The following is a 10,842-nucleotide window of genomic DNA, read 5'->3' as shown; positions in this document are numbered from 1 at the left end:
GGTCTGTCACTGTATAACACTGGGGTACAGTACTGGAGGGGACGAGTCTGTCACTGTATAACACTGGGGTACAGTACAGGTGGGGACGAGTCTGTCACTGTATAACACTGGGGTACAGTACTGGTGGGGACGGGACTGTCACTGTATAACTCTGTAACTCCTCCAATTCCTGTCTCTCCACCATCGGCGGCCTTGCCTTCAGCTGCTTGGGGATCTCGAGCTCTGGAAGTCCCTCCCTGAACCCCTGTCCCTCCTCCTCCTCCCTGGAGACGCTCCCTCTAACCTTCACCCCCCCCCCACAGCCCCCCCCACCCCCCCCAAGGTAACCGAGGATTCCCTCATCTGGCCCCCTTCCCCCCCACCACATCCTTCCTTGCCTGCGTCTCTTGCCTCCTTACCTAGTTCACGCTCTGGCGAGGGTCTTGGTCTGTCCTTGAAGGTGGACGGTCCTCTGGATATCGGTGCTGTTGAGTGGGTCGCTGACCTCCCCGCCCCTTTTTTTCCTGTGTGCAGGTGGGCGCCGGTGGAGATGGAGCCGCCCGAGGTCAGCCCCCGGCAGCCAGAGGTCACCTTCCATAATGTCGCCCATTCGTATGTGCCTGGCGCGGCCCTGGAGTGCCACTACACCCTCACCTCGCAGACCAAGTGGGCAGCGAATGACTGGATCGGCCTCTTCAAGGTGGGTTCACGTGTTTGTGAACGGTGCTCTGGTGGTGGGGGGGTTGGGTGGGGCCCCAGGCCATTGGTGCAGGAGCAGAGGGGGTTTTGGAGGAGAGTGTGAGGGGAGGGGGGTTGCGTGGAAAGCAATGCCTCCCTTGGCTGGCTCGCTGAGGTTTTACACACACACGGGCCCACACACGAAGACGGAGAGCGCCCCAGTTCCTCACACCCGCACTCAACATGGCCACCTCGCTCTCACTCAACACGACCACCTCACCCTCACCCAACACGGAACATGGCCAACTTGACCTTACCCAACATGGCCGCCTTGACCTTACCCAACATGGCTGCGTTGACCTTACCCAACATGCCACCTTGACCTTACCCACCATGGCCACCTTGACCTTACCCAACATGGCTGCATCTCCCATATCCAACATGGCCACCTTGACCTTACCCAACATGGCTGCCTTGACCTTACCCAACATGCCACCTTGACCTTACCCACCATGGCCACCTTGACCTTACCCAACATGGCTGCATCTCCCATATCCAACATGGCCACCTTGACCTTACCCAACACGGCTGCCTTGACCTTACCCAACACTGCTGCCTCGACCTTACCCACCATGGCCGCCTTGACCTTACCCAACACGGCTGCCTCACCCACACCCAACACTCCTGCCTTGAGCTTACCCAACATGGCCGCCTTGACCTTATCCAACACAGCTGCCTCACCCACATCCAACATGGCCACCTTGTTCTTCCCCACCATGGCCGCCTCACCCACACCCAACACGGCTGCCTCACCCACACCCAACATGGCCACTTCGTCCTCACTCAACATGGCTGCCTCGCTCACACCCACCATGGCCACCTTGACCTTACCCAACATGGCCGCCTTGACCTTACCCAACATGGCTGCCTTGATCTTACCCAACATGGCCGCCTTGACCTTACCCAACATGGCCGCCTTGATCTTACCCAACATGGCTGACTCACCCACACCCAGCATGGCCGCCTTGACCTTACCCAACATGGCTGCCTTGACTTTACCCAACATGGCCACCTTGATCTTACCCAACAAGGCTGTCTCACCCACACCCAGCATGGCCATCTTGACCTTACCCAACATGGCTGCCTTGATCTTACCCAACATGGCCGCCTTGATCTTACCCAACATGGCTGTCTCACCCACACCCAGCATGGCCGCCTTGACTTACCTAACACGGCCGCCTCACCCACACCCAATATGGCCGCCTTGACCTTACCCAACATGGCTGCCTCACCTACACCCAACATGGCCGCCTTGACCTTACCCAACACTGCTGCCTTGATCTTACCCAACATGGCCACCTTGACCTTACCCAACATGGCTGCCTCACCCACACCCAAAGAGGGAAAGAGGTAGGGTTGAGGGCACCAGAGGAATTTCTCTCCTCGGCTTCAAGCTGTTCCACGGCTCATAAGTCAGTCAGTGAGAAGCCACTGGCGCGACCCAGCGAGCAAGGAGGACATGAAGGGCCAGAGCACAATGCAGCACTGAAAACATCCCATTGGGGCTGTTGAAACTTGTTTAATAAAAGCTAAGACACGCATTAATATAGCACCTCTAGCCTCATGAAACCTCCCAGGGGCGTAAATCAAGCCTGAAATTTGACACGAGGACACGTGAGGCAATATTAGGGAACTGACGAATAAAATCTGAGTCAAAGAAGTCACTTTTGAGGAATGTCTTAGAGGAGGGAGAGAGAGAAGAGGGGCCGGAGAGGTTTAGGGAGGGAATTCCAGAGCTCAGGGCACCAGGAGATAGGGAGGGGTGTAGGGGGCTGGAGGAGGTTACAGAGATAGGGAGGGTGTAGGGGCTGGAGGAGGTTACAGAGATAGGGAGGGTGTAGGGGCTGGAGGAGGTTACACAGATAGGGAGGGGTGTATGGGCTGGAGGAGGTTGGAGAGATAGGGAGGGTTGTAGGGGCTGGAGGAGGTTACAGAGATAGTGAGTGGTGTAGGGCTGGAGGAGGTTACAGAGTTAAGGAGGGGTGTAGGGGGCTGGAGGAGGTTACAGAGATAGGGAGGGTTGTAGGGGGCTGGAGGAGGTTACAGAGATAGGGAGGGTTGTAGGGGGCTGGAGGAGGTTACAGAGATAGGGAGGGTGTAGGGGCTGGGGGAGGTTACAGAGATAGGGAGGGTTGTAGGGGCTGGAGGAGGTTACAGAGATAGGGAGGGGTGTAGGGGGCTGGAGGAGGTTACAGAGATAGGGAGGGTTGTAGGGGCTGGAGGAGGTTACAGAGATAGGGAGGGGTGTAGGGGCTGGAGGAGGTTACAGGGATAGGGAGGGTTGTAGGGGCTGGAGGAGGTTACAGAGATAGGGAGGGGTGTAGGGACCGGAGGAAGTTACAGAGATAGGGAGGGGTGTAGGGACCGGAGGAAGTTACAGAGATAGGGAGGGGTGTAGGGACCGGAGGAGAGCGCTGGAAAGGTCGAGTGTTAGTGAACCACAATTTCAGACGTTTCTTTCTACCTCCCCGCTGCCCACCAACCCCCATTTTGCAGGTCGGCTGGAGGTCAGTCCGTGACTATTACACATTCGTCTGGTCACCTGCTCCTCACGGTCAGTCAGAGAGGTCCCCGGTCAACTGCTGTGTTCGATTTGAAGGTCAGTCCTTGTGGGGTGCCGGTGAGGGAGAAGTTTCATTCATGTTGATGTTTGTGTGCCTGTTCGAGTGTCTATGCGTGGACTTTTGTGCTTGTTTGTCTGAGAGGCTATGAGTGAGTGCATGTGCGTGCAGGAGTTTGTGTGTCTGCACAGGTGTGTTTGAGTATGTGTCAGTGTGTGTGTGTGTGTGTGCGTGATTGTGTGTGTATGCACAAGTCTGTGTGCCTGTGGAAATGAGTTTGAGTGAGTGTATGAGAGTCTGTGCGTTTTGAGTGAGTGTTTGTGTGTGTTTGAGTTAGTGAGTGAGAGTCTGGGTGTGAGTTTAAGTGTGAGTGTGTGTGTGTGTGTGTGAGTCTGTGTGTGTTTGAGTTAGTGAGTGTGTGTGTGTGTGTGAGTCTGTGTGATATTGTGTGTATTTGTGTGAGTTTAAGTGTGAGTGTGTGTGTATGTGAGTCTGTGTGAGTTAAAGTGTGAGAGTGTGTGTATGTGAGTCTGTGTGAGTTAAAGTGTGAGAGTGTGTGTATGTGAGTCTGTGTGTGTTTGAGTTGGTGAGTGTGAGTCTGTGTGAGTCTTTGTGTGTTTGTGTGAGTTTAAGTGTGTGTGTGTGTGTATGTGAGTCTGTGTGTGATTGAGTTAGTGATTGTGAGTCCGTGTGAGTTTAAGAGTGAGAGTGTGTGTATGTGAGTCTCTGTGTGTTTGAGTTAGTGAGTGTGAGTCTGTGTGATATTTTGTGTAAGTTTAAGTGTGTATGTGTGTCTGTGTGTGAGTTTAAGTGTGAGTCTGTGTGTGAGTTTAAGTGTGAGTGTGTGTGTATGTGAGTCTGTGTGTGAGTTTGAGTGTGTTTGAGTTAGTGAGTGTGAGTCTGTGTGATATTTTGTGTGAGTTTCAGTGTGTGAGTGAGTTTGTGTGAGCGAATGTTTGTACACGTAACTGAGTGTGCTTGTGTCTCAGGGTGTGTGTGTGTTAGCATGTGTGTGTTTGAGTTAGTGTGTGTATGTGAGTGAGTGTGTTTGTGTGTCAGCAGGGGTGTGTGTGAAAGCAGGGGTGTGTGTTTGTGTGTCAACATGTGTGCATGTGTGAGCCTATATGTGTGCGCGAATGTATGTGTTTGAAGGAGTGTGTGTGTGTGTGCATTTGTGAGTGTGTGTGAGCCTATATGTGTGTGCGAATGTATGTGTTTGAGGGAGTGTGTGTGTGTGTGCATTTGTGAATGTGTGTGAGCCTATATGTGTGGGGGAATGTGTGTGTTTGAGGGAGTGTGTGTGTGTGTGTATGTGTGTGCTTGTCTGTGTGTGTGTTTGAGGGAGTGAGCGTGTGTGTTTGAGGGAGTGTGTATGTGTGTGTGCTTGTCTGTGTGTGTTTGAGGGAGTGAGCGTGTGTGTTTGAGGGAGTGTGTGTGTGTGTGTGTGTGTGTGATTGTCTGTGTGTGTGTTTGAGGGAGTGAGCGTGTGTGTTTGAGGGAGTGTGTGTGTGTGTGTGCTTGTCTGTGTGTGTGTTTGAGGGAGTGAGCGTGTGTGTTTGAGGGAGTGTGTGTGTGTGTGCTTGTCTGTGTGTGTTTGAGGGAGTGAGCATGTGTGTTTGAGGGGGTGTGTATGTGTGTGTGCTTGTCTGTGTGTGTTTGAGGGAGTGAGCGTGTGTGTTTGAGGGAGTGTGTGTGTGTGTGTGTGTGTGTGCTTATCTGTGTGTGTGTTTGAGGGAGTGAGCGTGTGCGTTTGAGGGAGTGTGTGTGTGTGTGTGCTTGTCTGTGTGTGTGTTTGAGGGAGTGAGCATGTGTGTTTGAGGGAGTGTGTGTGTGTGTGTGTGTGTGCTTGTCTGTGTGTGTGTTTGAGGGAGTGAGCGTGTGTGTTTGAGGGAGTGTGTGTGTGTGTGTGTGTGTGCTTGTCTGTGTGTGTGTTTGAGGGAGTGAGCGTGTGTGATTGAAGGAGTGTGTGTTTGTGTGTGCTTGTCTTTGTGTGTGTTTGAGGGAGTGAGTGTGTGTGTTTGAGGGAGTGTGTGTGTGTGTTTGTCTGTGTGTGTGTTTGAGGGAGTGAGCATGTGTGTTTGAGGGAGTGTGTGTGTGTGTGTGCTTGTCTGTGTGTGTGTTTGAGGGAGTGAGCATGTGTGTTTGAGGGAGTGTGTGTGTGTGTGTGCTTGTCATTGTGTGTATTTGAGGGAGTGAGCGTGTGTGTTCGAAGGAGTGTGTGTGTGTGTGTGTGCTTGTCTGTGTGTGTGTTGGAGGGAGTGAGCGAGTGTGTGTGTGCTTGTCTGTGTGTGTGTTTGAGGGAGTGAGCGTGTGTGTTTGAGGGAGTGTGTGTGTGTGCTTGTCTGTGTGTGTGTTTGAGGGAGTGAGCGGGTGTGTTTGAGGGAGTGTGTGTTTGTGTGCTTGTCTGTGTGTGTGTTTGAGGGAGTGAGCGTGTGTGTGTGTGCTTGTCTGTGTGTGTGTTTGAGAGAGTGAGCGTGTGTGTTTGAGGGAGTGTGTGTGTGTGTGTGTGCTTGTCTGTGTGTGTGTTTGAGGGAGTGTGTGTGTGTGTGTGTGTGCTTGTCTGTGTGTGTGTTTGAGGGAGTGAGCGTGTGTGTTTGAAGGAGTGTGTGTGTGTGTGTGCTTGTCATTGTGTGTATTTGAGGGAGTGAGCGTGTGTGTTCGAAGGAGTGTGTGTGTGTGTGTGTGCTTGTCTGTGTGTGTGTTGGAGGGAGTGAGCGAGTGTGTGTGTGTGTGCTTGTCTGTGTGTGTGTTTGAGGGAGTGAGCGTGTGTGTTTGAGGGAGTGTGTGTATGTGTGTGTGCTTGTCTGTGTGTGTGTTTGAGGGAGTGAGCGTGTGTGTTTGAGGGAGTGTGTGTGTGTGTGTGTGTGTGTGCTTGTCTGTGTGTGTGTTTGAGGGAGTGAGCATGAGTGTTTGAGGGAGTGTGTATGTGTGTGTGTGCTTGTCTGTGTGTGTGTTTGAGGGAGTGAGCGTGTGTGTTTGAGGGAGTGTGTGTGTGTGCTTGTCTGTGTGTGTGTTTGAGGGAGTGAGCATGAGTGTTTGAGGGAGTGTGTATGTGTGTGTGTGCTTGTCTGTGTGTGTGTTTGAGGGAGTGAGCGTGTGTGTTTGAGGGAGTGTGTGTGTGTGTTTGAGGGAGTGTGTGTGTGTGCTTGTCTGTGTGTGTGTTTGAGGGAGTGAGCATGAGTGTTTGAGGGAGTGTGTGTGTGTGTGTGTGTGTGTGTGTGTGCTTGTCTGTGTGTGTGTTTGAGGGAGTGAGCGTGTGTGTTTGAAGGAGTGTGTGTGTGTGTGTGCTTGTCTGTGTGTGTGTTTGAGGGAGTGAGCATGTGTGTTTGAGGGAGTGTGTGTGTGTGTGATTGTCTGTGTGTGCGTTTGAGGGAGTGAGCATGTGTGTTTGAGGGAGTGTGTGCGTGTTTGAGGGAGTGAGTGTGTGTGTTTGAGGGAGTGTGTGTGTGTGCTTGTCTGTGTGTGTGTTTGAGGGAGTGAGCGTGTGTGTTTGAGGGAGTGTGTGTATGTGTGTGTGCTTGTCTGTGTGTGTGTTTGAGGGAGTGAGCGTGTGTGTTTGAGGGAGTGTGTGTGTGTGTGTGTGTGTGTGCTTGTCTGTGTGTGTGTTTGAGGGAGTGAGCATGAGTGTTTGAGGGAGTGTGTATGTGTGTGTGTGCTTGTCTGTGTGTGTGTTTGAGGGAGTGAGCGTGTGTGTTTGAGGGAGTGTGTGTGTGTGCTTGTCTGTGTGTGTGTTTGAGGGAGTGAGCATGAGTGTTTGAGGGAGTGTGTATGTGTGTGTGTGCTTGTCTGTGTGTGTGTTTGAGGGAGTGAGCGTGTGTGTTTGAGGGAGTGTGTGTGTGTGTTTGAGGGAGTGTGTGTGTGTGCTTGTCTGTGTGTGTGTTTGAGGGAGTGAGCATGAGTGTTTGAGGGAGTGTGTGTGTGTGTGTGTGTGTGTGTGTGTGCTTGTCTGTGTGTGTGTTTGAGGGAGTGAGCGTGTGTGTTTGAAGGAGTGTGTGTGTGTGTGTGCTTGTCTGTGTGTGTGTTTGAGGGAGTGAGCATGTGTGTTTGAGGGAGTGTGTGTGTGTGTGCTTGTCTGTGTGTGCGTTTGAGGGAGTGAGCATGTGTGTTTGAGGGAGTGTGTGCGTGTTTGAGGGAGTGAGTGTGTGTGTTTGAGGGAGTGTGTGTGTGTGCTTGTCTGTGTGTGTGTTTGAGGGAGTGTGTGTGTGTGTGTGTGCTTGTCTGTGTGTGTGTTAGAGGGAGTGTGTGTGTGTTTGAGGGAGTGTGTGTGTGTGTGTGCTTGTCTGTGTGTGTGTTAGAGGGAGTGTGTGTGTGTTTGAGGGAGTGTGTGTGTGTCTGTGTGCTTGTCTGTGTGTGTGTTTGAGGGAGTGAGCGTGTGTGTTTGAGGGAGTGTGTGTGTGTGCGTGCTTGTCTGTGTGTGTGTTTGAGGGAGTGAGCGTGTGTGTTTGAGGGAGTGTGTGTGTGTGTGTGCTTGTCTGTGTGTGTGTTTGAGGGAGTGAGCGTGTGTGTTTGAAGGAGTGTGTGTGTGTGTGCTTGTCATTGTGTGTGTTTGAGGGAGTGAGCGTGTGTGTTCGAAGGAGTGTGTGTGTGTGTGTGTGTGTGCTTGTCTGTGTGTGTGTTTGAGGCAGTGAGCGTGTGTGTTTGAGGGAGTGTGTGTGTGTGCTTGTCTGTGTGTGTGTTTGAGGGAGTGAGCATGAGTGTTTGAGGGAGTGTGTGTGTGCGTGCTTGTCTGTGTGTGTGTTTGAGGGAGTGAGCGTGTGTGTTTGAGGGAGTGTGTGTGTGTGTGTGCTTGTCTGTGTGTGTGTTTGAGGGAGTGAGCGTGTGTGTTTGAGGGACTGAGTGTGTGCGTGTGCATTTGGGTGTGTGTGTGTGTGTGTGTGTGTGACAGCGAGTGTGTGAGACTGTGAGCGTGCACGTGCAAGCGTTGGCGACTGTCTGCATCCATCACCCCGTCGGCCTGTGACACCGGATCTGGCCCAAGCCGGGGGGGGGGTGGGGAGTATCGACCGAGAGGGGCCGAGCGGCTCCCTTTCCCGGGAGGTCCACCTGTCGGTTACGGTTCGACATCAACCAGGTCTCCCTTTACCCTAGCGTCCTACCTGCCCGCTCACGGCTCCGCTCTCTACCAGTTCAGCTACGTGGACGCGAAGGGAACCTTCCGAGGAAGCAGCACCACCTTCGCCTTCCGCAGCCCCGAGCCTGAGGAGGACCTGGTGGTCCTGGAGGAACTCGAAAGCAGCTCGGACATGCTGCTGGTGGTGACCAGGAGCTCGCTCCTGGAGGTAACGCTCGCCAGGGAGGAGGGCGAGGAGGGAGTGAGGGATACGGGGAGAGGGTGGGAGTGAGGGATACGGGGGAGAGGGCGGGAGTGAGGGATACGGGGGAGAGAGCGGGAGTGACGGATACGGGGAGAGGGAGTGAGGGATACGGGGAGAGAGCGAGAGTGAGGGATACGGGGGGAGGGTGGGAGTGAGGGATACGGGGGAGAGAGCGGGAGCGAGGGATACGGGGAGAGGGAGTGAGGGATACGGGGAGAGAGCGAGAGTGAGGGATACGGGGGGAGAGGGAGGGAGTGAGGGATACGGGGAGAGGGTGGGAGTGAGGGATACGGGGAGAGGGTGGGAGTGAGGGATACGGGGAGAGGGTGGGAGTGAGGGATATGGGGGGAGAGGGTGCGAGTGAGGGATACGGGGGGAGAGGGAGGGAGTGAGGGATATGGGGAGAGGGTGGGAGTGAGGGATACGGGGAGAGGGTGGGAGTGAGGGATACGGGGAGAGAGCGGGAGTGAGGGATACGGGGAGAGAGCGGGAGTGAGGGATACAGGGAGAGAGCGGGAGTGAGGGATACGGGGGAGAGGGTGGGAGTGAGGGATACGGGGGGAGAGGGCGGGAGTGAGGGATACGGGGAGAGAGCGGGAGTGAGGGATACGGGGGAGAGGGTGGGAGTGAGGGATACGGGGGGAGAGGGAGTGAGGGATACGGGGAGAGGGCGGGAGCGAGGGATACGGGGGGAGGGAGTGAGGGATACGGGGGGAGAGGGTGGGAGTGAGGGATACGGGGGGAGAGGGTGGGAGTGAGGGATACGGGGGAGAGGGTGGGAGTGAGGGATACGGGGGGGAGAGAGGGAGGGAGTGAGGGATACAGGGAGAGGGCGGGAGTGAGGGATACGGGGGGAGAGAGGGAGGGAGTGAGGGATACGGGGGAGAGGGAGTGAGGGATACGGGGGAGAGGGTGGGAGTGAGGGATACGGGGGGAGAGAGGGAGGGAGTGAGGGATACAGGGAGAGGGAGTGAGTGATACGGGGGAGAGGGTGGGAGTGAGGGATACGGGGGAGAGGGTGGGAGTGAGGGATACGGGGGAGAGGGAGTGAGGGATACGGGGGGAGGAGAGGGTACAGGGAGGGCGGGAGTGAGGGATACGGGGAGACGGACGGAGTGAGGGATACGGGGAGAGGGCGGGAGTGAGGGATACGGGGAGAGGGCGGGAGTGAGGGATACGGGGGGAGGGAGTGAGGGATATAGGGGGAGAGGGTGGGAGTGAGGGATACGGGGGGAGAGAGGGAGGGAGTGAGGGATACAGGGAGAGGGCGGGAGTGAGGGATACGGGGGGAGAGAGGGAGGGAGTGAGGGATACGGGGGAGAGGGCGGGAGTGAGGGATACGGGGGAGAGGGAGTGAGGGATACGGGGGGAGGGAGTGAGGGATACGGGGGAGAGGGAGTGAGGGATACAGGGGAGAGGGCGGGAGTGAGGGATACGGGGGAGAGGGAGTGAGGGATAAGGGGGGAGGGAGTGAGGGATACGGGGGAGAGGGAGTGAGGGATACGGGGGGTGGGAGTGAGGGATACGGGGGAGAAGGCGGGAGCGAGGGATATGGAGGAGAGGGAGGGAGTGAGGGATACGGGGGGAGAGGGAGTGAGGGATACGGGGAGAGGGAGTGAGGGATATGGGGGGAGAGGGAGTGAGAGATACGGGGAGAGGGAGTGAGGGATACGGGGAGAGAGGGCGGGAGCGAGGGATACGGGGAGAGAGGGCGGGAGCGAGGGATACGGGGGAGAGGGCGGGAGTGAGGGATACGGGGAGAGGGCGGGAGTGAGGGATACGGGGAGAGGGCGGGAGTGAGGGATACGGGGAGAGGGCGGGAGTGAGGGATACTGGGTGAAGGCGGGAGTGAGGGATACGGGGAGAGGGCGGGAGTGAGGGATACGGGGAGAGGGCGGGAGTGAGGGATACGGGGGAGAGGGTGGGAGTGAGGGATACGGGGAGAGAGGGCGGGAGCGAGGGATACGGGGAGAGAGCGGGAGTGAGGGATACGGGGAGAGAGGGCGGGAGCGAGGGATACGGGGGAGAGAGCGGGAGTGAGGGATACGGGGGAGAGGGTGTGAGGGATACGGGGAGAGGGAGTGAGGGATACGGGGAGAGGGAGTGAGGGATACGGGGAGAGGGAGTGAGGGATACGGGGAGAGGGAGTGAGGGATACGGGGGGAGAGGGAGTGAGGGATACGGGGGGAGAGACGGGAGCGAGGGATACGGGGAGGGGGGTAGAGGGCGGGAGCGAGGGACAACGTGAG

At 55.8% G+C, this 10,842-nt stretch overlaps 1 protein-coding gene across 5 annotated transcripts in view; it reads left to right on the top strand.

Moving 5' to 3' along the window:
- Positions 1 to 512: 512 nt before the first annotated feature.
- LOC121275079 (calcium-binding and coiled-coil domain-containing protein 1-like) overlaps positions 513 to 10,842 on the top strand; it is a 49,968-nt gene continuing 39,638 nt past the window's right edge. For all 5 annotated transcript variants that reach the window (XM_041182485.1, XM_041182484.1, XM_041182483.1 and 2 more), the window contains exons 1-3: positions 513 to 679; positions 3,214 to 3,316; positions 8,367 to 8,557. In XM_041182485.1, coding sequence (XP_041038419.1) covers positions 530 to 679; positions 3,214 to 3,316; positions 8,367 to 8,557 — 444 coding nt within the window. In that variant the 5' untranslated portion in view covers positions 513 to 529. The remainder of the gene's footprint in view (positions 680 to 3,213; positions 3,317 to 8,366; positions 8,558 to 10,842) is intronic.

Source organism: Carcharodon carcharias (genome assembly GCF_017639515.1).
Source record: "Carcharodon carcharias isolate sCarCar2 chromosome X unlocalized genomic scaffold, sCarCar2.pri SUPER_X_unloc_15, whole genome shotgun sequence".
NCBI lineage: Eukaryota > Metazoa > Chordata > Chondrichthyes > Lamniformes > Lamnidae > Carcharodon > Carcharodon carcharias.
Note: the sequence above shows the minus strand (reverse complement) of the source record. Positions and strands in the feature narration are given on the sequence as shown.